General features: G+C 34.6%; 5 protein-coding genes across 8 annotated transcripts; 1 reads left to right on the forward strand and 4 right to left on the reverse strand.

Moving 5' to 3' along the window:
- Positions 1 to 452: 452 nt before the first annotated feature.
- Positions 453 to 6,939, reverse strand: LOC111433520 (protein REDUCED WALL ACETYLATION 1-like). Its single transcript, XM_023070574.1, has 18 exons — positions 6,750 to 6,939; positions 6,584 to 6,631; positions 6,390 to 6,441; positions 5,805 to 5,896; positions 5,435 to 5,578; positions 5,271 to 5,327; positions 5,112 to 5,184; positions 4,445 to 4,603; positions 3,732 to 3,881; positions 3,300 to 3,555; positions 2,686 to 2,801; positions 2,505 to 2,591; positions 2,320 to 2,408; positions 2,111 to 2,173; positions 1,957 to 2,013; positions 1,277 to 1,373; positions 1,027 to 1,186; positions 453 to 863 (listed from the first exon to the last, which is right to left on the reverse strand). Exons 3-17 carry the CDS (start codon positions 6,420 to 6,422, stop codon positions 1,031 to 1,033), a joined length of 1,629 nt encoding a protein of 542 aa, XP_022926342.1. The 5' UTR covers positions 6,423 to 6,441; positions 6,584 to 6,631; positions 6,750 to 6,939; the 3' UTR covers positions 453 to 863; positions 1,027 to 1,030.
- Positions 6,940 to 9,367: 2,428 nt separating this feature from the next.
- Positions 9,368 to 10,969, reverse strand: LOC111433823 (probable WRKY transcription factor 28). Its single transcript, XM_023071057.1, has 3 exons — positions 10,653 to 10,969; positions 10,455 to 10,586; positions 9,368 to 10,204 (listed from the first exon to the last, which is right to left on the reverse strand). Exons 1-3 carry the CDS (start codon positions 10,886 to 10,888, stop codon positions 9,829 to 9,831), a joined length of 744 nt encoding a protein of 247 aa, XP_022926825.1. The 5' UTR covers positions 10,889 to 10,969; the 3' UTR covers positions 9,368 to 9,828.
- Positions 10,970 to 13,776: 2,807 nt separating this feature from the next.
- LOC111433827 (two-pore potassium channel 3-like) lies at positions 13,777 to 16,338 on the reverse strand. Its single transcript, XM_023071062.1, has 2 exons — positions 15,212 to 16,338; positions 13,777 to 14,235 (listed from the first exon to the last, which is right to left on the reverse strand). Exons 1-2 carry the CDS (start codon positions 16,336 to 16,338, stop codon positions 14,088 to 14,090), a joined length of 1,275 nt encoding a protein of 424 aa, XP_022926830.1. The 3' UTR covers positions 13,777 to 14,087.
- A 1,701-nt stretch (positions 16,339 to 18,039) lies between these two features.
- On the reverse strand, positions 18,040 to 21,011 carry LOC111433829 (DNA-binding protein DDB_G0278111-like). Of its 2 annotated transcripts, XR_002708866.1 has the most exons (8): positions 20,846 to 20,978; positions 19,999 to 20,064; positions 19,866 to 19,915; positions 19,700 to 19,764; positions 18,793 to 18,884; positions 18,603 to 18,674; positions 18,417 to 18,511; positions 18,040 to 18,325 (listed from the first exon to the last, which is right to left on the reverse strand). XR_002708866.1 is itself a non-coding variant. In XM_023071063.1 (7 exons), the coding sequence occupies exons 1-7, from the start codon at positions 20,846 to 20,848 to the stop codon at positions 18,473 to 18,475; spliced, it is 387 nt and encodes a 128-aa protein (XP_022926831.1). In that variant the 5' UTR covers positions 20,849 to 21,011; the 3' UTR covers positions 18,050 to 18,472. The 2 variants fall into 2 exon arrangements, 1 of the variants encoding a protein (XP_022926831.1); XM_023071063.1 differs by having other exon boundaries at positions 18,050 to 18,511; positions 20,846 to 21,011.
- Positions 21,012 to 21,346: 335 nt separating this feature from the next.
- LOC111433542 (putative pterin-4-alpha-carbinolamine dehydratase) lies at positions 21,347 to 24,084 on the forward strand. 3 transcript variants are annotated; one of them, XM_023070608.1, is made up of 6 exons: positions 21,349 to 21,511; positions 21,573 to 21,619; positions 22,820 to 22,905; positions 22,993 to 23,116; positions 23,241 to 23,309; positions 23,817 to 24,084. In XM_023070608.1, the coding sequence occupies exons 2-6, from the start codon at positions 21,613 to 21,615 to the stop codon at positions 23,921 to 23,923; spliced, it is 393 nt and encodes a 130-aa protein (XP_022926376.1). In that variant the 5' UTR covers positions 21,349 to 21,511; positions 21,573 to 21,612; the 3' UTR covers positions 23,924 to 24,084. The 3 variants fall into 3 exon arrangements, with proteins under 3 accessions (XP_022926377.1, XP_022926376.1, XP_022926375.1); XM_023070609.1 differs by having other exon boundaries at positions 21,347 to 21,619; positions 23,053 to 23,116; XM_023070607.1 differs by having other exon boundaries at positions 21,350 to 21,619.
- Positions 24,085 to 24,214: the final 130 nt, after the last annotated feature.

Genomic DNA, 24,214 nt, shown 5'->3' on the forward strand with positions numbered 1-24,214 from the left:
ATCCTTATTTGTCAATTAAAATTGAAATTCCTCTTCCACATTTATTTGTTAATAAATCAAATTAAGAGAAACGGACCAATTTTCAAATTTAATTAAATGGTTTAGTAAATTTAGCTAAGAAAGAATAAGTTTTTAATTTTAAAAAATAGGGAAAAAACTGTCTCCTTTTCCTGCCTTTCTTTCTTGTCAAATTTGTCAACGATACTTCGGTGACCACTCAGTAGATGAAGTATTATCCTTCTAGAAATAAGATGCCAATGGAAAATGAGTTTTGAACATTGAAACTACTCAACAAATCAACAATAATAAAACATTACTTGTATAATTGAAGGAAGGCCTGCAGTCGAGTTCGAAAGCTTGACATAGCCACAAAAGCTACGTCATGAACTCGAGCACCTGAATCGACGTCGTCACAAGGGGCACGAATCTATTTACTTGCAGGAGAGGAGAAATAAGTGAAAATGATGAATGCATTAGAAATAATAAAAAAGTTCAGTTGAGCATCAGATACATCTCTATGCACAGGAACCGTCATTTTCTTCACTAATTTGAGGTGGGGATGGGATAACAAAAAGAATGAGATGATACATTGATCACAATATTACAAAACTTTCCTTTTTCTTATACCTACGAAATTCGAGGGCTCTACGAAACTCCAGGGGGACACAATTGGTACCTAGCTCATCATCCAAAATGATAGAAATTGAAGGGGGGTTTTCCCCTCAACTGCCAGAGTTCTTGTTTTAGTAATCTATCTGCAAGCAACAGCAACGCCCCTCTAATAAAGTCTTCCCTTTTGATCGAGAGGCAAAAATTCAATATAATTCCTTTCTATATGTCTCTTCAGTCTTCACTAGTTTGCCCTGTAAAATTAATTTAACAGTACTGAGTTTGCAGGATATCACTGATTAGCTGCTCTAGTTCTAATTATTAAGCATATGATGTCAGTGTACTAAAATCAGTATTGAAGAAGGCCAAATTCCAACCCTTCTGGGTTAGAGAATAAGAGGTCACAAAGGGGCTTACCATTTTAATAAAGGATCAAAACAACAACCAGCGAGATGCAGTATAGACATACAGAAATTGCAGCTCCGGCAAGGAAATTATGCAACAACCGTCTATTATCTTTTGTAGGTACAAAAGTTGTCTTTAGAGTATTGGTTAACTCAAAAATCCGAAGGGAGACCTGCAAAGCAGAAAAAATATAAATGATAAATGATGCAGATTGATCGAGAGTATTTGGCCCTAGAAGATTTTTGACTGAGAACGTTCTTACTATGACATAGATAGCAGTTGTCAGCATGAAGTTGAGCATCGGGTAGTCTGGAATGATCGACAGAAGCCACTTTGGCTGTCCATTAGACACATTCGATCTGTACAACCACAAAAAAGACTGCAATTACAATAAAATATTACACAATGAAACATTCCCAAGAAGTTTTCACTCGATATTTTTTCTTATAGTCGAGCCAATGCCCCAATTATGAAATACCATTTCAGGTTTTGTATTTCAAATGCAACTGGCATTTTATTTATTTGATGACGATATGGTCAATTAGCCGTACATAGTAGAGCCAAGCAAATAAATGTTAATTATGGTGCATGGGGAAAGAAGGGCAGGAAAACCTGAAGCCATTTCTTTGTAATATAGTAAGCAGGAAATTTAAATACCAATGTACAAACTTGAAGATATAATGGAACAAAATCACCACGTACATTTTCTATTCCTTAAAATATATTCATCCATTCAGTGAGTTCTTTTTTGAAAACAAAACGAAGGATGGTTTCAGCAGTAACTTCTTAAATACATCAAATTAAGAATTTATGAACTAACGTAAGTTGTCTGTAATAAAGGGCTGAAGGTAGAGTACACGCATCTTCCAGGTTTTGATTAAGATTATAGACTTGGGTGAAAAAGGAGAATGACAGCGTAGTTATAAAACCATCTTAACATACCTCAACCATATATGGAACTGTGAAATATACGTCTCCAATGTAATCTTGCCAAGCCACCTAACAATACAATAGGCAAATAAATGAATGTGCAAAATGAGAATTAACGCAATCAGAACTGAGCTTTATCGTTGGCAGGTATCAGAGAAATACGTACGCAAAGAGGGTCAAAGAGTAGCCTCGCAATTGCTGTGTAAAGTTTCGCAAGCAAATGTAAACACTGTGACCACATAAGGCAAAAAGAAACATTAAGATAGTGGTAACTTCCATACACCCAAATTCCAAATTTGCCAGCCATCTAGGGAGGATGAAACAAAAAACGACAACAATATTGATTGAGGTAAACATATTATATTCAACACTCACGTGATAGGAATCCATGATGTGTAAGGGTGATATTTGTTGTAAGTCACCTTGTCCAGCTTGTAAATGTACTCGTACCACATATAACCAGCCTAATCATGGAAAGCAGAATAAGATCTATTTGACAGAAAGTATGAAAACAGATTATCAAACCAAAGAAGTTAAAGCCTCCAAATTATGCCACTTACTAATACAGAAACGGTAACAATGCTTGTCTTGATCGAAATTCTCTTCCTTGTTTCAGCCTCCTCCAACTTCTCCATCCATTTTTCAACCTGGAATTTGAGAGCACTTAAAAGTCAATTTCTGAGAGAACCGAGGAAGCAAGATCTATGAAACTCTGATGTCATCAAAAGTTTACTAATTTACATTGGGGTGATAGTATGCATAGATCATGCCGATGATCCAGATATAGCGATCCAGACCAGATCTAAAATGCCATTCATGCAGTTTGGGGAGATCAGGTTTTGCCGGATCGGTATACCCTGTCAATAAAATAAAAAAAGAAAAGAAAAACAATCATTATACTTGCACATTGTCAGGTCAGCAGATAAAGGGGCACTTCACAACTATATATGTCTTTGAACAACCAAATTATCCACGTTCCATAAGTTACACAATTCACTTGATAAACTTAACATTAAAGCACAAAAATAACCAGTTAACCAACCCATATATGGAAAGCGAAAATGTGTTTGGACAATTATTTTTCTTTTTCCTTTTAGTGTATTCTCAGAAAGGACTTAGTTCTAATTTAATTTTTTTAAATAAAAAAGAGAGAGAGAGAGAGAGAGAGAAGAAAAGAATGAAAAAAATACCAACTTAATTTAGTGTCATTCCACTTGATATCTACCAACTTAGTACCTTCACACACTAATAACTTATATGCCATGAATGAAAAAAATCTAGAAACAGTTGAATGGCAACTAACTTTATCTGTCAAAATAAAATATAGAAAAAGGAAAAAAGAAAAAAAAACTAACCAAAAAGGAACGTTAATGGACTCCAGATTATCTCAAAAACTCCAGGAATTTCCCAAACTGCAATAACCACAAGGAAGCAGGCAAGAATCTTTGTAATCATGACTGATCTTATCTCGTTGTACTTGTTAAAGATTCCAAGAGCTCCGTACACCATGAGGGTGAAAAGTGTATGCATTGGACAGATGTAGTACAACATGTAGTCGTTGTTAAGAACAATACAGCAAAATGCGACAAAGAAATTTAACCGCCACATCATCTGCATCACAAATTAGAAAATGTCAAGCACTGTTAGTAACGGGTATCCTTGGAGTTCAGGGAGGAAGTTCCAGAAAAAAAAAACTTGGTTGGTGAAACAATTATCAAGTGCCTTTTTTTATTTATTTAAAAACGAAAAAACAACGGGGAGAGAGAGAGGGAAGGAGGGAAAATCACCTGAGCAAAGCGTGCCAAGCTAAAATCCTTTCTAATATAATAGTAGGAGAAGTTGCCAAATCCAGTCATCCACACATAAGCAGCAATAAATATCCTAATAGCATTATAAATTTCCGTTGCAGCAAAATAATGGTACATTAAAAAAAGAACCTGCAAGAACCCAAAAAAGTGTAAAGGCAATTATAATGTTGGAAGCACAAGAAGCTGATCGGCATGTAACAATTAGTACAAAGGAGAGAAACAAGCACGAGCTAAAACTACTCAGAAGCAAGGTTACTTCAAATCAAACAAATATGGAAGTTCTAAGTCCCACAATTAGAGTATATTATTTTTTTCTAATCACGTGGAAGTTTCTCTTCAAGGTATACCTATTCCTTAACTTTGTAATTTTAAAGATCCCAACACTACATCTAAAATGATCTTACAAAAGTTGAAAATCATATAGAAGAGATGTGAAAACAACCAGATTAATCATCCTACATTCTTCATTTTTGTATACCTATAGGGTCTAGTCGAAAAAATAAAAACTGACAACTAAAAATATGTTTTAAGTTATGGAAAGATATACATCTTTTGACACCTACAACTGCTAAAGAAATGATGAAGAATCAATGATAAATAGCATTAGCCCCTCATATTGAGTACTTAAATTTGCTCCCATGGTTTGTAAAGTTATTTGATTACAGGTCATATCTTTATTGTATAGAACTTGCCTGCATCCACCCTTTCCATTCCTCTGTTTGATGCCGATTCAGGTAAAGTATTGCCTTTCCAGAAAATGCTGATTTATCATTGTGTTTCTTCAAAGAGGTCATTGCGGAAACAATGATGAGAAGGATGTAGAGAAAGAGGAAGAGATCCCGATTGTAATTCTGCTCAAGACAAAACCATTGATAATTAGCTGACTAAACTGAATTCCATCAGGAGCATCTATCAATAAGTATGTTAAGATTCCTTTCTTGTTATCTAAAAAACATAGTAATATGAGAAATCTGTCAGTTATATGGATATGTATAAAAAAGACAAGTGGTTGAAATCAAGTCCCTATTTAATTCTGTATCGTACAAAAATATGTGCATCAAGTACAGAAGAAAAGTTGGATGGGAGGGAGGAGAGAATCGAAAATGGACCAAGAAAGAATTGAAAAGCCAAACTCTGATAGTTAATCTGTATGATCAGTTACAGAACATTTAGTCTGAGTTTATGGTAGTTGAAAAATGTACCACAGAGAAGCTTGCATCACCAGTGTTATAAAGTTATGGTGCACTTCCATGACTTAAAACTACCATAAATATATTTAGATAGCCTCATATAACGGAGTGCAATAAAAATCCAGATATTGGTATCGATAGGACAAGAGGCAAGATCAAGTTCAAGCACCTTCGTAGAATCTCCCAGTATATTTGTGCGGTCGCATATGTAGAAATATACAAGAATCACCCCAAATTCAGACCTACAAATGATGATCAACAAGTATGTGGTTGTAAGCTATCAATTTTTTGTGTCATTTCCCACCAAAATACTTACTTAACAACTTACATTGCTCGCAATGTAGCTCGATTTTCCAGCAAGAAGGATTCATCCAATGTCAAAAACCTAAGTTACAAAAGTTTAAGAAGGAAGGATGATATTTGATGTGTGTGTGTGTGTGTGTGTGTGTGAGAAAAAGAGGTAAAGCAATATAGCAGGCAATGGGAAATGACCTAATTAAGTTTGTTTTAATCGATGAACTGTGCAACTTTGCAGAGGCTGATCTCGCAAGGCCTCCTTCCAGTAGAGAAGCCTCGTCATCTTTAACTTTATCTCCTTTCTCCTCATCCAATTCAACAAGATTAATGTCTGAATGACTGTAATCAAATAAAGCGATAAATTTAGAGCTCGACGACCAGAAGACTCAATAAAACTAGCAGATCTAACAAATGTATTAGCTTATTCAATAAATTCAAAATTGGTGGCAAAGAAAGAATAAGTTCTAGCTCAGCATTACAAGAATAAGTTCTAGCTCAGCATTACAAGAATAAATTAGCCAATTTATATCACCATCCACGGTGCACATCGAAGAAAACTACTCACACTTTAATAATAGGTGGAGCCTTCTGATACTCCAGAAACTCTGAGTATACCCACGCAACAAAAATTGGAATCACGCCCAGCAGAAAAGAAACCTGAAATATAACAACTTTTGATATCACTAACAAAATTAAGTGCCGCATGAAAAGAAAACAACAAATAAACATAAACATACAGGAAGGATTGATTTTAGTGTATGTTCATGTTGCATAGTTTGCACTGTTTCCATAATTAGTTTCTTCTTCATGTGGCATCTAAACTAATTTCGCGCCAAATTCAATATAAATACATTGATTTCGTTTGTGAGATGAAGAAATTAAGCGGAGAATTCACATTAATCAAAAAGTCAAACCATAACTGCAAATTGTCAAACATTGTTACTACCATCAACTGAGTCCATAGACAGAATAGTTCCTCGTCCAATAACATTAACAATTACGGTAGCATATATGGCCAATTACACAACTAAGCAGAATCTGAAAACAAGGAACTCACTGTTCATTCAGTTTATAGAAACAAAAACTCCTCAACGACTAATCTGGTCAACAAAGAAGTAATTAAAAACGATTTCAGGGAGACAAATTGTACCTGGCCGGGCTTGATTCCCTCCGAATCTTCCATTCGAGATCCCTGTTAAAAACTGGCAAAATCAAATTGATCAAAAAAGGAATACAACGCCTTACATAGAAATACACAAAGTCCCAAACTCCAAGCAACAAAAATAGCAAAAGAAAATCGGAAAATCCCCTGAAGCGGAAATGTAGATCGAGAATGACACATACCACGAACACACAAGCGTAATCAGATGCAGAAACGAGAGGCTAGCACATCTGGGATAACATTAGAGAGAAAATAAACCAGAGTTGGCTAGTTGGGCAAAGATCCAACACTCCCCGTGATATAGAAGACGAAAGAGAAGAGGGAAAAAAGAGAAGAGAACGCGTTTACTTCAAGATTGGGTATAATGTCGGAGGGTGGGTCGTTCTCCAATGATCCTTTAGCCTCCAAGAAGTCGATGATGGGTCGTAGTTGTCGTTGAGAATTGAGACGGTAGTTCCGCAGTGGGTCGTTTGTTGTTTTCACTGTTCCACAGATCTTGTGATCGCCATTCCCGATTTGGTTTCGGTTTGACGACATTTTATACAGTTCAAATTTTTTATAATTTTCCCATTTTCCGGAGTTCACCGGCGCCTTTTTTTTCTCACTCTCTCTCTCTTCCTCTCTCTCTCTCTTCATTTATCTTTTTATTATTATTATTGTTATTATATTTTTTCTGGCGGCAGATTGAGAATTAAGAAATTAATTTATTGGCAAATTTTATATTTTGGTTTTTGCTTTGTCACCTTTTGATTTGACTTTTTTTTTAATATTTCAAATATTATTTTCTAAATTGCGCGAATTACGCGAATTTCTCTTAAATAATTAAAAATTTTGTCAATAATCGTTTGATTTTTAAAAAATAATTAAAATTTTGTGTATTCTCCATAATAAATTCACTCCCGAAAATACATTTAAATTTTCAAATTTAATATTTTTAAGGTTAATAACTTTATTATTTATAAATCAAATTTTAAAAAATTAAAAATTAAAAATCAAATAAGATTATAATTTTTTATAATTTAGTTATTTTTTCAATCACTTTTAATAATACATGTATATATATAGAAAGGGAGGTTTAAATATTATCTTGACATTTTCTCGACTGAAAAAGAAACGAGGGTCATTTCAAGTCTGTTAGTATTGCCATTTCTAGAATTTGTAAACTGACTAATTTAGCCTCACTTTTAAACATAATTATTTTGATATTTAAATTTTTTAATATTTATTTTAATCCATTAGATTAAAAAAAACTATTTTAATTTGTACTATATTAATGTCACATAATATACCATTAATTAAATAATAATTTTTAAGAAAATTTGAATCTGTTGTTATAATTTTAACGAGAAGAATGAGTCCCTATAACAAGAAGAGTGAGATCTTGTTTGTGCAGTTTCATGTTGGGTCTTGATCGTTTTTGACTCGATGTCTCTCATCATCACTCTCACGCTCATGGTCAAGTCTTAAACGCGTGACGTATTTCGTGCGATCTACATAGGAAAGAGAGAAGTTAGTGAGTTGCTTGTCTCGTTCCTAACAAACAACATCAAATGTTTATTGGATTTTTGTTCACAAGCTTGGTTAATCGTGAGTGGTGTGAATCACGACTTATAGAATTGCAAGATAGGATTCTAGTACCTGGCGTTGTGGCCCCACACGCTCTAATGCTTAAGTTAATGGCATGTCGAGGTAGCTGAGAGTTGAGCATATGTGAAGATTTGTGTACCTTTTGAATGGGTGTAGACCCTCGATTTTATATTGCTTTCCAAGATACGTGTGATAGATCTATTTGATGAGATGAGTGACTATTTCATGTCATCGCATCGATCATCTGACAATCAAAGTGCATTGTTTATTTAGTCTGGAGCTAATACTTTTGAACTCCAACCACGTACCCGCTAGTTGAGTTGATCCCAAACCATAAGAGATGGTCATAGATACATAAAAAGGTTGGCAAGTCGAGGGATGACAGGGAGACGAAACAAATCGACAATAATCAATATCTTATTTATTTGCTATACTCGAATGGACCATCATGTTACACATATATAAAAAGGTTAGAGTCGAATACCTCAATACTTATATTTATAATTAGAGTATCGATATTAATTTTTCATATATATAAGCTTGTCTTCCATATTTTGCTGTTTTAGGAAAAATTTCAGAATATTATTTAAACACGAGTAGTTGAGTTAAATTATTAAAAAAAAACAATTAATTTTCCTTTTTTGAGTTAAAGGATACAGAAGAATAACAGTAATTATTGTTATTATTTTGACAAAGAAGACTTAATTATTTTTAATGTAGAAATTAATTGTTGCACCTAAATTCGAAGGAAAGAGGAAGATTCTACTTCGTTATTTATTACATTAAATAACAAAATAATTTCTCAACCTCCATTAATTGGAAAAAAAAAAAAAAAAAAAACCAATGTACTTCTAGTTATTACAATTGCAATATTAAATCCTCACGTGTAAGAAGCCAAACGGCAAGTAGAATCCAAAAATAAATGCAGTTTATTAAATAAACTAATAATTTAAAAATACAAATTTAATTAAATTAATAAAAAAATATTGTTTTGTTAAAAAGTATATATATTTATACGTGTAAAAGTATTCATCAAATTTTAAAAATAGTATTAACATTTTTACTAAAAAAAATTAAAAAGTTTAAAATGTACGTTTTTAAAGTTCTTTTACAAAGTTTAAAGATATTAAAAAGGATTTTTTAAAACATTATTATAGAGTATTTTTAAATAAAATTTTAGCTATTTTTCGTCTAAATATATATATATAATTTTTTTTTGTAGATTTTTTTAAAGGTTTAATAGTAATTTTGAGATAAATCACAAAATTCATTTCATCCCGAAGGATTTTTTTTAAATATTTTTTCTGTGTAGCTTATTCCTATGCCAAAATCAAAATCAGCTTTTAAAGCCCTCGATAAATTTTGGGAAGTTGGTATTAATAAGAAAGGAGTTCGATAAGTTACGTACCTATCAGCTCCTGTGCTATCAAGTATTTTTATTAATTAACCTTTAATAATTTTTAAAAACTAAAAAATCGTGACAACCATAGACAATGCAATTCCAACCTTAAAAACAATATTATTCCCCACACCAACCCGACCCCAAATCACATGGGTGTGGGGGCAAAGACCGACCCACTCTAAGTTTTTGTCGCCCCCTTAACCAATTGAACTTCAATTAATTCACTATTTTTTTCTTTCCCTCAAAAATTTCTCTTGCATCCATTTTTAATAAAATAAAATAAAACCCCACAATCTAAAGAGCGCCATGGTTGTATATAAAATGCATGCAAGATCCCTATAGTTTTAATTCAACCCTTACTTACAGTAAGCGAGATTGCACCCATCTTTGGCGAGGACTTTTCTGTAATTTAACAGAACTGCCTTATTCATTAATTAATCACGACTGCCGGTTGAAGAACGACGACGGAGATGGAAAAATGTCCTGCAAAACCCCATATTCCGATTGCTGCTCGTTGTAAGGATACCCGAAGCTGCTCTGTGAATAAACGTAGCCGTCACCGCCGACAACCTGACTGTTGCCGGATGGGTCGCTCAACGGTTTCGGAAGAAACCCAGCGCCACCGACCACTGGCATTGGTGCCAACATGGACGGTGGAAATGCGGCGGCCGCCGACAGATTTCCTCTCAGCATTGCCGCAATTGGGTGGTTGTGTTGCCCTTCGTACGTCGTGATTACAATGGATGGATCTTGAAACGATCTTTCTACTCGTTTCTTCACTCCACAGTTCGGAGTTGTACATCTGTAATAGCTCCTGAAAAAACCAAAACACAAAATCATTTAAAAATTTAATAAAAAAATTAAAAAATATTGTTACATTACATTCTCAAAATATTTACTAAACCAAATGCAATAAATCATATACGTTATTAATCTACGATGGGTCAAACATGATATATAGGGTAAATCGAGCTGAAAGGCTAATTATACTCAACAATACAACATATTTACGTACAATAAAAAATTAAATATAATTCATATGATAAACTGTAGTAGAAGTCTACCTAGGAAAAATACTGTTCTTTACGGCCTTCTGTCCATATTTTCTCCATCGATATCCATCTTCAAGATGATCGATCTCAGTCTTCGTCATGAAAGCAAATCTCGGCTCTGTCTCTTTCTTCTTCGCTTTACCTCTGTTTATAAATCGAACATTAAAAATTTCGAACCCATAAATTTAAAATCAAAACACAAACACATACGCAGCTTTGGAACTCTCTCCACCATCTTCCATGTCTTTCATCGCCTTCTCCTTCTCTTTCCCAGAACCATCTTCCTCAGCTCCAGCATCGGAAGACGACAACGACCCACAAGAACTCATCGGAGTCCCCAAAATTTCATTCGACACCCCAAAATTCCTGGCTGTTTCCGAGTCCCCGAACCCACTGTCTCGAAAAGGGTTCGAGAAAAATAGATCTCTAAACATTTCATCTGACATGGAATCACAAGGAAGCTGAAGAAGAAGAAGAAGATCAAAACGACGACGTAGATGAAGAAGAAGCTGTGGGTTGAGTATGGTTTTGGGATCACTCGTCTGGATTAGATCGTCTTCTTGTTATATATTATATATTAGGAAAAGAAAAGTGTTTAGGTTTGAATTAGACCAATAATAATAATCATTCCATCAAGACCTTTGACTAACTGCCTTTGTATTTTTTTCAGCTACTTAATTTAATTAATTTACTATTATTATAGCTGCTAAAAGTAAAAATAGTGTGGTCGACTCCATATTTAATTAAATAATTATAATAATATTAATTAAATATATTTAAAGCCTTTTTTTTATACAAAAATGTACAATATTAATATGGAGTTTATTAATAATTGTTGATTAGTTTGAATTATTGTGTGTACTTAAAAATTAAATTTATAAGTAAAACTTAATTAATTTTTATTATACCTAATAAGAGTTAATCACATTTATAAACTTGACTAAATAATTTGGATGAAAATAAAAATTTCTCTCTTTATTTGGTTCGTATTATTGGCGTCTTTGGACGAGAAAAATATATAATTAACTTTTATTTCCACAATTTTTTTTAATAATTTAAATCTATTTAATAATGAACTAATTATTAGAACGTCTTTAATACTAAATTAATTTATCTTATTAAAATATGATTGACATATCGATATATTCATATTAGATTGAGAATCTATTAATATTTTTCAAATCTCCTCTAAATACCAATAAAATCTAATAAATTAAATACCATGGAAATTATAATATTAATATAAATACTAATATGTAAGATTTATAATTTATTTTAGAAAAGGAAAATAATTAATTTATTATTTAAATATATTGTTTTTATCAATAAATCCAACAATATTTTAATGCTTAATTGCAGGGAATGTTTGGTGGCAAAAATAAAATAGAATTAAAGAAAAACAAAATTAAAGTAGAGATGAAGTTTTGAGTTTGAAAAGGTCAAAGGCGCAAATTAGAGAGGAGATAGAGAGCGCGTGAAGTGTACGTGGACAGCGAGCGAGTGGGAGATAATTGTCAGTCACGAGGAGTTAATAAATCGGTCTTTGGTCAATAATTCAAACTTTTGATTTACCAAAAAAAAAAAAAAAAAAAAAAAAAAAAAGAAAGAAAAAGAAAAGCAGTTGGAGAGTTACACGTGGCTCAACAGGCACCGTCATTTGACCGAAGGCGAAACTACATGTCGGCAGATTAACTCACCCCGCTCCCAAACGACAGAACGTAACTCCTATTTTTTTTTTATATCAAATCATTTAGTCAGATTCCGGAGAATTTATGATTTTAAATTACGTTATCATTATTGAAACCTTTTAAAATACCATTAATTGTGAATATCTCTTTTGCTAAAGGTGTGGCTCTCACGTTATTCATAAACTCTTCATTTTCTTTTGGTGATTAAATAAGTTAATAAATTTAGAGATCGTGACAATAATTGGTTTGATGGCAAACATGTAATTTCCATAACTTTATATTTATTTTTTTAAGTTAATATAATTAAAGCATACTTAATTATTTTTTGTATGATAAAAATGATTAATTCTTTCCTTTCCTTGGCTCCACGTTTGTGTGTACATTTCACATTTCACGGTTTGTGAGAATAGTCTCCGATCTTAGAAGCAAAAAGCAATTAACATGATCATGTGTCGAATCTAAATTTCGAATTTCGGATATGAACCGTTACACAAAAAATAATTTCAGTTTCAAATACATAAAAAGTTTATAATATATACATGTATTAAATGAGTGTATGCAGGTATTCAATTAAATATAATCAATAAGAAGAAAATGTTTCCAAACATAATTAAAATGGGCATAAAACTATATGTTGACATTGTGACAAGCCAACAAACTAGGTTTGATTTGGTCAGAAAAAACATAAATTATTTTGAAAATTCCAATGTTATAAAGTTACTAAAACCTAGCTTTTGTTAGCTTTATTCTCTTTTTCGTTCTTTTCAACATAGCAAATGCGAATTTAATCAGCGTCCCATCTAGTAATGTCAATATCTCTTGTTATTTCAAATGTGAAAAGGTTTTATGAAAAAGGAGATTTTCCCAAAAAGTCACCAAAGAACAAGAGGCTGTTTTGGGCACTTTATTAATATATGGTTTGAATGGTTTGAGGAGGTTCGTGTTGGTAGAAGGAACGTTATAATGGGTTCATCTCGAAAGAAACAATTGGGATCGAGACCGATCTATATTAGAAAGAAAATGGTCCTCTGTAGGCTTTTCCAGGTTTCTACACCCTCATAAGCAATACTCCGTTTCCCTTTCCAACGAGGTTTCTACACCTTTATAAGAAATACTCCGTTTCCCTTTCCAACCGATGTGGGACCTCACAGTCCACCCCTCTTGGGGGCCAGCGTCTTCGGTGGCACACTAACCGATGTCTGGCTTTAATACCATTTTTAACAACTCAAGCACACCACTAGCATATAATGCCCATTTTGACCCGTTACATATCGTCATCAACCTCACGATTTTAAAACACGCCTACTATGGAGCGGGTCTAGACGTACTCCGGCTAGTGTTTCGCACCATCTGGTAATTGGCTCTGATACCATTTGTAACAACCCAAACCCACTGCGAATAGATATTGTTTGCTTTGACTCGCTACGTATCACCGTAACCTTACGGTTTTAAAACGCGTCTACTAGAGAAAAGTTTCCACACCCTTATAAGAAAATGTTTCGTTCTCCTCTCCAACCGATATACGTCTTCACAAACCTAAACTAAGTTCAACTAAATATATACTCTCGACTAAGAGATTAGAGGTCTAAATCTGTCGCTAAGAGACAGATGGCAGTCAGAAGCAGTGCGTAAAAAGAAAGAGATGATAAAAGATAAAAGGCAGGTATAGACATTTATATTGAGGAGCAACATCCCATGCTCACATTACAAAGATATAAACCAATAAACAAATGAACAGTTCAACAAGTTCAAAACAATTATCTTTTTAGTTTCTGAAGAAGAATACTTCCTATGCTTTCAGGCTTTGTACAGCATCATCACATGAATAGATAGAACAAAAAAACAAATGTTGCAGGGAATGCAAACTCACACTTTAAGTGCTTCCTTCATTCTATATAACTCAAGTTCTTCGGAACCCAAATGCTGAGGAAATCGTGGTCGGTCTCGTGTTCGCATATCAGTGATGATTTTGCAAGAGATCGGCCAACGTAATCTTCCCACATTTGCCAGTGTCTAGTCTATCGAAGTTATTCGATATCTGCATCACATCTTTCTCTGATACCTTACCCATCTCCTTCAGCTTGTATACCACATATTCTGATCTACTGCAGATGGATAACATAAAATACCAAATGTCAAACTAAATGGAATGCTATACATGCACAAAACAAGCTTGCAAAGCTACCTTTACTTGAATCAAAAGGAAAGGGGAATGAATTATGAGTGGACAGAAGAACATGGCACACTGCTAGCAGGACATTGTCTTCCCCTCAAAATTTTAAAACGCGTCTACTGGGGAGAGATTTTCACACCCTTATAAGGCATGCTTCATTCGCCTCTTCAACCGATGTAGAATCTCACAATCCACTCCTTTTGGGGGGCCTAGCGTCCTTACTGGCACGCCACTTAGTGTCTGGCTCTGATCCCTAATAGACACGTTTTAAAACTTTAAGGGGAGACCTAGAAGGAAAAGTACAAAGAGAACAATATCTGCCAACTATACTAGAAACCGAAGTAGATATTGAATTACAGATAGAACAAAAGACTTTTTTCGATTTGTATCAAATGATGAACAATTTGCTACTCAGAAGTCAGAACCTATATAGGAAAATAAACCACACTCACGGATTTCATTCGACCGTTGAGACTTTTGTACCTAAATTCCCGAACAGTTAAACAGCATTCTAAGTGGTTTACGCTACAAAACGTCGATGAAGGCGACGAATTCTACTTTCAAGTAGTTCGAGGACGAAAAGCTGCCTATGCTCTTCTACTATTTGTTCGTATAGTAATTTGTATAGCGTTTCTGGTGATAGTTGCTACCAACCTAGGATTTAATATCTTACATGTTTCCATGTCAACTAAATGTAGTAAGGTCAGACGATTATCCCGGGACACTCACCAATATGAGCAAGAAAGAATCCAATCAAGTGATCATAAAAAGAATCAAGATCCTGTTCCTTATGCATGTTCATGAAACAAGACAATTAAGACTTGTAACTGATCAGAATCAGTAACATCGAATCCAATTGTCGAAGCTAATTCTGCGAATGAGTTTGAATGAATGATGTTAATGCATACCTCACACAGCCATTGTTGTCGGTATCAGCAGCAAGAAACTCAGAGACAGTCATGTCCTGACCAAGTATCCATTTTGCCATCATCCTATGCCGCTTATCCACTCTTGCCTCTGCTAAATAAAGGAACGCCCGAGCGACAGCAAGGGTCGATACAAGCAACCAGATTGAAGCGAAAATACGACCCGTCATCGACTTGAACGCCTGATCACCATATCCAACGGTTGTCACAGACATGACTGAAAGATAAAATGAATCCAACCACCCTAAGTCCTCAACAAAATGCATAACACCCATGCCAATTCCTATACAAAGTATCACAACACCTAAGGCCAATGCCACTTTCATTCTAATCCTCATTCTTCCCTTCTTCACATCAATTATATAGGATTTCCCAGATTCACGCTGCACGCCCCTCTTCACATTTCTTAACAAATAACTCTCCTGCAAATCAAGCACATAACTGACCATTCCAGACAGCAATATATCAATAAACCCAAAGCCCACCAACACAAACAAAACTGAGAACAGCTTAGTCGCTGCACTATTTGGAGTAATATCTCCATACCCAATAGTGCACATCGTTACAATGCAAAAGTACAATGCATCGACCACGGGATGAGTCTCCGAAGCTGAAAAATTATCGCGATTAATCCAATATATAACCACACCCAATGATAAGTAAATAATTAGAAGAACAACAGCTTGGCGGATTATAGATTGTTTGCCAAATTGTGGCTTGGGCTCCTGCGAATGGTTGATATCATTTATGACCGCCATGGCAGGTGCTGTTTTAGAACGGTGGAGGTTGCTTTTGTGGCATGAATGCTTCGAATCCACAAGCCATCCCTGTTGAGACGGCGATTGGGATTTGGGGTCCAAAGGGGTAGATGGGTCCTGACGAGAAGACGAAGCAGAGGGTCTCGGTGAGGCAAGAGACAGTGTCAAAGCATCGAACGCAGAAGAAGCATCTTGAGGGGAAGATGAAGGGCCAAAGATCAGGCGATCTTTGAACTCCGTGGGCGTCATAGGGAGAATAATTTCATCATTTTCAGGGAGTGGATATAATTGAGGCAGAGAAGGCGGTTTCCCTCTTGGGCTCATATATGGAAGAAGAGGCTCTGTCTCCATGGCGAAGGTTGACCTCTGAGGCGAGGATTCACAGAACAGCCGCGAGCTGCAGGAACAGAAGAATGGTAACAAAAAGGGTCAAAATGGAAACCAAAGGCGACGATCTTGAGGAATAAATTTCAAGTCAAACGGGCAAAGTGGGAGAGAAAGTGGGACAGAAAGTGAGAGCTCAAATGGGAAGAGGGAAGTTTCTCTTGTTGGGACCCAGAACCGAAATCCTTCAAAAGGGTCAAAAATGGAGGAAACCCAGTAGTATAATTACATTACATTACAGAACGAAGACAGAGGAAGACGAAGGATTAACGAAGGAGCGATTAGTGAGATACGATCCAGAAAAGAGAGAAAAAAACAAGAACCCAATTTCAGGCGTCAATGGCAAGAGGGTGAGCGTTGATAATTGACATCGGATCCCAACCGAGCCTGAGAAGGCAATGTGTGATTGGGAATCGAATTCCTTTGGCTTCTTTCTCCCCCTTCTCCCCCTTCTCTTTTTTGGTTCTTTCTTTAATCTTCGTTATAACAGTTGCAGAAATGGAGCTTCATCAAATTCAAGACAGAAATATATTCTTACTTATCTACTTCAAAATTTTCGACTCTTCTTTTTATTTTTGAGAAAACAAAAACCTTAGAATTTTTCGATCAATGCCCCGTTTTTGATCTTCCAAATATAGAAGAAATCAATAGAAACTTTGTATATTTTTTTTCTTTTAAACGAATGGCTTACTAAATTTGGGTTAAATCGTTTATTATAATTAGTTTATAATTAGTCCATTTTTAACATGTACTTGTAAAGTAAGCATAATTAATTAACATTAGTCACACCACCTTATGGATGTATAAAATTACAAACATATTTAAAACTACCTTAAAATTGTTTGGTAAATAAACAATAAGATAGCTTTTTTTTATTCACTCAATTAAGTATTTTACTATGTGATTCTATTGCATAACGTATTGAATATGTAAGCAGTCATTTTCATTAAATTAAATTTAATTCAATATATTATAGACACTACCCTTAATAAACTAAATTAATTATTTGTTCATGTTATGTCTCCAGATTTTAATACAACTTTTTTGTGTGTGAAAATAACGTTTTAAGTTAAATAGAAAGTCAACCAAACTCTAAATCTATTCAATCCGATCAAACAACACCAAAAATAGTTTAAATATTACAAATAAAAGAAAAAAAAAAGACAATTATTTGATTTATTAAAAACGAAGGTCAATTTCTTCCGTCGAATAACAATCAACTTGCGAATATATGAGAATACGTACCTTAACCAATTAAAAAAAATTATGATCCACCATGAACCTTATGTCAAACATTGAATATGCTTAAATCTCTTTTGAGAGGAATCTTTTCAGTATCATTTTCCAACACCTTATCCTTTATCTACAGAGATCCATATCCATGATTTCAAATAAAAGTTTCATCATCACAATCATAAATGGATGGATGTGACGACTTGGTATTATCACAGCACACATCACAAATCAACAGCCAATATTATAAAGAGAAACTGAAAACAAAGAGACAAGAGAAAATGCTCTCACTCAAATGATGGGCCTAAGCCATTGGTTGCATCTGTGTTTCCTGCGAGGAAAGTACGGATCTTTCCCATTTTCCTTGTTATATGGACCTGTACTTACTAACATAAAAGTTTCATACCGCATTCATATTGAAATAGAAGATGGTTATTAAATGCACTTTCATCATTGAAGTAGTACAGCAATCCAAATCAACCATATCAATAGCTATATTCAATGATTCCAAATTTGTATGGATAGCATTAGGCAGGCACAGATCAATCTCTAGATTAAAATACACCCACAATTGAAGGGAAATCAATTCCTCTTAACAATCAGAAATTAGGAAGCATAATAATAGTTCAAGGTCGATACTCTTGACATACAGCTTAATGGTTTGGAGAATTTGACCGCAACAATGGTGTAATACCAGCCAACTCCGAGGAGCTCTTGCATTCTGAGGTGAGATTATGGGGGATCATGATAAAGTAGCAGCAGAGAAAATGGATAAACAGGTAGATATTGTATCGTGCAAGCGATAAACATACAACAAAACTGCTGGCATATGCATATGTTATATAAGGTGAGCAATTCATGTCACTTGCTAATCGTCGTCCTCAAGGACACTTCGACGCCTTTGTATCTGAAGAATTATGAGCATTATACAAAAAGTGTCAGGCCAAGAACATATAAAAATTCAGCAGGCACCCATAATGTAAGCAATGAAAACTCACAGTGACTTTCGTCTGTTTTGTGGTCTGGTTGTTGATCTGTTCAAGCAATGTTATAAGCTTCTCTTCAGACACCTGAAAAGAGATGGTAAAATCCGTTGTTTCATTCATACTGGAGTTTGTCATATTCCGAAGTAAATATAGGTGCATCAATTTTGACAAAGAAACTGGAACGATATGCTACTGCACACACCTTCTCTACAATCTGGCCCATCTGTGCAGCTCTCAGTATAACATCTTCGACACCTCTAGCCTTCTCAGGTTTAACCAACGCAATTCGAGCAACTGCATAAAAGCACAGGGAAAAATGAACATGAATACGGTAAAATAGCCAGTAACCAAAATGCACTAATGACTAACTAGGCATAATTTGCCCGTACGACCTCCATGCCAGCTAATAGCAAAGCACAGTTTGACAGGAATGCCATCTAATTGCCCGAAAATAAGGCTGGAGTAAAAGTAGATCTAGTAACATCAACAATCAACAAAAAAGATCCATACTCCACCCAAATCTTTATACTCTTGGTTTAGCAATCTTATTTGATAATAATGCTGTATGACTATTGCCAAAGGTATCATCAATGCCAAAACCCCAAATCTAACATTGAGAAATAATAAAATGCATAAGAATTGTGAATCAAAATAAGCAAAAAGTATCCATTTCATTCAATGAAGCATGAAAACCATTTGAAACTCTTTTTTTTTTTTTTTTTTTTTTTTTTTTTTGCAACCATGGGTCCAAAAATCGTAGCATGCATCACAAATGATCTTACTAGAAGATATCCATGTAAAAGAGAATATCCAGGAACCACGGAGAAAAAAGAAAATGTTATCTACAACCATCATATAAACTCTAATCAAGAAGTTGGTCCCATAATGAAGAATGTCCGAGTCAGTTCAACCTCAAAATTGAAAGTATGCAACCAGAATCATCCTTAAACTGAATTAACGACATTTAAATCCAAATAAGAAAATTTTTCCTTCTTTCTTTCAGGGTGGGGGAATCAATTTGGGGTTGATAGATCGTGGATGAGGAAAAGAAGTACAGTTTTTTTAAGGGTAAAGATACTATCTACAATGCATGCTAAGGTTAAACTTACGTCTTTCCCTCGCTTGCATTGACAGAATCTGGCTGAGCATCATTTGTCTGCGTTCCTCTGCTTCACTGAATGTGAAAGAAATTGTTGTCATATGCTAAAGCAGGACTTGGATATTAAAAGTGATGACTAAAAAACAACTACAAAATAATATAATAAAATCAAGAACCTCTTAGCCTCTTCCTGGGCCTTCTGTTGCTCTGGATTACTTTGGCTTCCCTAATTATCATTAGAAGTCAGTAGAGATGTCCACGATCAAGTAAAATGTTCCCACGCATATAAACAAAGAGACTACAGCTTACCATGCCACGCTGGGCCATGAGTTCCTGCATTCTTCTCTGCCTGATTGCTTCCAGTTCAGGATCATCCTATATGAGGGTCAAAGGTGAAGAATTCCATTTACAACCACAACAGAGACAAAAGAAATTAAAAAAAAAATGCCACAAGAAGGAAAGATAGAGTTTATCTGACGTCAAGTATAGTTGAAAATCATGGGCACTTGCTACTTTGATAGAATTAGCAGCTAAGCTTGTCTTGCCAAGCTAAGCAATCAAACTTACAAGATTGAAATCACTTGGTATGGTAGTAAATTATAGACATTGATTAGTCCTCTACGAAGGATTTGAGCCAAACATTGACAATGTGACATAGAAAGAGAGTGATAAATGATATTAATAATTATACCAATGAGTATTGCGAAAAAAGGGCAATGATAATCAATAACCTATTGATGCTTCAAAATAAAAATGTTGGATTAAAAACGCCAACAAGTCAAGTTGCCGCTCATACATAAAATAAATAGCCCTTTACATCAATTTATTTGAATATAAATGATCAAATGAATAGTTTGTAGTTTAACATAGGGCTCTAAGTCATCCAACTGTAATCCGAATCTTGAAGAATTCATATACATGAACATAAAATTTAAGGGAAAAACGCAAGAAAACGCCGTTAGATAAAAAAAAGCCAAACCCCTGATTCGGAAAAGGAGAAATATTGCCGAAGCATAATTAAGAAACTCAGATTGAATGAAGAGTAAACATCAATAAAAGAGAGTTTGAAGCAGCGTTTGATTACATCGCAAACTACAGGATTTCCTCATACACTAGAAATGAATCGAAAGCAAGAAATCGACAGAGGCGAAATTACCATTGTTTCGAAGATCGAGCTAGCACTAGCAGTCAGTAGAAGAACAGTTCAAGATTTTCCTATAAGGTGCAGAGGCGAAAAAGAAGCTGCGGATTTCCTTGGTTGCGTTTATGAGACGCGACCCACTTTTTCCCTGTCGATCGTATCGGAACTCTATCTTAGCGGTGGATTGGCCAAATATAGAAAGTATTCCGGCTTCATTATATTAATATATCTAATAAATTTAATAGGTATTTTGAATAAAAATCACAAAATTAAAAAATTAATGGATTAATAAATATTTTTAAAATTTCCTTTTTTTTTTTCATTTTTATATTTATTTGATTTTTTTAAAAAAAAATATTGATAAATTTTAAAAATATCTATGGAATATTGATTTATCAAAATTAGATTATATGAATAAATAATCGAATTTCTATTGATAAAAAACCCAATAATTTGGATTTTATAATAATTATATGTTTGATATAATTATCTAAATTTAAGAAAATCAACCACTTAAAATGGCCGTGGTTATCAATTCCAACATTTGGCGGTCATCGGCGCACGTGTTCAGTTGGAAGTTGGAAGCGTTGAGCGGCAACATCACGTAGATACAATTTTATCTGCAAATCGCAATGACCTATTTTTTCGCACTCTCCTCTGCGCTTGATTTTCAAAACCAAGGTCGTATCACAAATCATCTAATCCACACACTTTGATTTTCTACTAATTTCTGAATTTGCAGGTTCCGTTTTCGTCGCTGTTTCACTTCATCCATCGACATAATGAACGGTAATTCGTTTCTCCGAATTCAAGTGCATCTTTTCTTTATCATTCGATGAAATGTTGATGATCTCTAAGTCGAGACGAAACGGTAAATCTGTGTAAATGTTGGCTTCAATGTATTGCATGCTAGGTGTTTGAATTTATGACTGACTCGCACATTTGACGTCGACGTTTTTGATGTTTTTTTTTTTTTTTTTTTTTTTTGCATCTTTGAATGAGCAATTGCGATTACGCAGATTTAGGATGTGGTGGATCTGCGATTCTAGTTATATCGCGTTGAAATCAAGACTAGCGTCGTTGTTTTGTCTGGCCTACGTAATTTAACAGTTTGCTTATCTTTTCTGTGCATGCATGTGTGCGTAAATAAAAAATTGATCGAAAATTTATAGTTGAAAGGATAATTATGTTGTGATGGATCAAACGTTTGAAACCTTGAGCTCCGATAATTTCAAGTGGAATACATACTGCCTATGACCGAAGTGGAATTTATTTTATTATTTTAGACATCTTATTTTGCTCATCTTTGGTGGATTATCTACATTTTTGGACACTGCTTAGACGCTTCTGCCAAAGTCTGATTCTCCAGGACCCATATTTCGTGCTGTACTCGCGAGTGAAGCCATTACGTGCAGCCTTCTACAAAAGTGAATTTGTTTGCTTGTTTCATTAGTAATGAACGAGTACTTTGACGTTTGTATAAATAGCAATACAATATTGAAGTTTCGTTAGTATGCGTTTCGTTTAGATTCAGAAAGAGGTCATTTGTGTATGTACAGTCCAATTTCTCGAATTACTGGGATATTGTAGGGAGCATGTGGGCTTATCATCTAGTAGGAAATCACTTTCTGGATTTAGAATGCTTTGTACTGGAGAAGGTGCGGGTTGGCCTTTAAGCTCACTGAAATTTGTGAAGCAGCTACTGCAAAGTGTCAACCTTCTTTTTTATTTACGCATGATACTTTTTCTGGTTGATGACTAATCCAACCAGAGCATACTTCTACTGTCAGGGAACCTGTAGGATCCCTTCTTATTGGGGCCTCCATTCTGTCCCATGTCTACAACATGCTGCTTGTTTAGCGAATTTGATTCAAGGAAAAGGTTTTTCATGTCCATTCTCTGGACTTGAAAAGCTCTGAATGGAAAACAATGTAATTTGCATATACATCATTGCTTATGTGACATAATCGACTATTTTGTATGTGCCAGATTTGACGAAAAAAAAATGTGTTCCTTGCAACTCAAAGGATTTGCGACCAATGACCGAGGATGCAGCAAAAGGTTTGGTTCGAGAGGTATGTGATGACTGTTCTATTTGTTAAAAGAAAACGTATCATCGTTATGCATTCCATTCATTTTTGTCTTACTTTTTCTTTTTAAAGCTGGCTGAGTGGAACCTTATAAATGAAGATGGTAAACTAAAGTTGAACCGATCATTGAAGGTGAAGAGTTTTCTTAAAGGAATGGAGTTGTTTGAACTTATAGCCGAAGTTGCAGAAGCAGAGGGTATCTTGCTTTCCATCTTCGAAATATATGATGCACTCTTCTATTGTTCATGAATCACCATGATTCATTTATTGCAATATGAATTTTAGTGAGGTCTAAATCTGAGTTCTATATTTCAACGCAGGCCATCACCCTAATCTTCATCTAGTTGGATGGAACAACGTAACGATTGAGATATGGACAGACGCGGTAGGTAAGATTTCTTTGTTTATGCAGCATTAAATAAAAATCCCCTAAACATTAAACTTAGACTTATTTGTGTCACCCATAATTTTAATTGTCTGAATTAAACTGTCTAAAAAACCATTTGAACGTGAAGTTTGACCATCTTAAATTTTATAACCAAATTCCTATACATGAAACAATATTCTTTACTCTGTATGAATGTTAGATTTCTAATATGCTGATTTGAGACGTGAAAATTATGTGGACATCTGGAAAAAAAACATTTCCGGACAGTGAGTATAATAACTAAAGTATTATTAAAGCGTACCATATGCAGGATGATTCCTCTTCTTTACCCCCACCCCTAAATAAAGAGCAAAAAATGGGTGAAACCTCTTGAATTGGAACAATATGGTTCTAATTTATTTCTGAATTGATTCCTTTCCTTGCATAATAAATAAAGTTAGTAGTATCCTGTTTCATATCCAATTAAGTATTTGTAAGATTGTGTTTGACATAATTCACTTTGGGGCAGGTGGACTGACTGAAAATGACTTCATACTCGCTTCCAAGATCAATAAGCTCGATGCTCATCACCTACTGAGCCTGAACGCTTCTATTAGCAGTCAACATGACTGTTGATCACGAACCAAACACTCCAACACTCGACCTTATGTTCTTGTCCCAAGTCGAGATCCCCTGGTTCTCTCTTCATACATTACGCGTTGCTTTAGTTCAGTTTTGCAGTTTGAAAGATGTTTATTTTATTTGTGGGGTTTAACGAAGAATTGCTATTCTTTTTTTTTTTATTGGCGTGCCATTTTGAGCTTTAACTAGAGGTAGGTGGACGGATTGTAGTTAGATTGAGATGATCCGTGGATCTCTACATGAACTTGGGCTACTCTTGTTCCAAAAAAAAAAAAAAAAAAAATT

The sequence above is a fragment of the Cucurbita moschata genome, unplaced genomic scaffold, assembly GCF_002738365.1.
Source record: "Cucurbita moschata cultivar Rifu unplaced genomic scaffold, Cmos_1.0 Cmo_Scf00043, whole genome shotgun sequence".
Classification (NCBI taxonomy): Eukaryota; Viridiplantae; Streptophyta; class Magnoliopsida; order Cucurbitales; family Cucurbitaceae; genus Cucurbita; species Cucurbita moschata.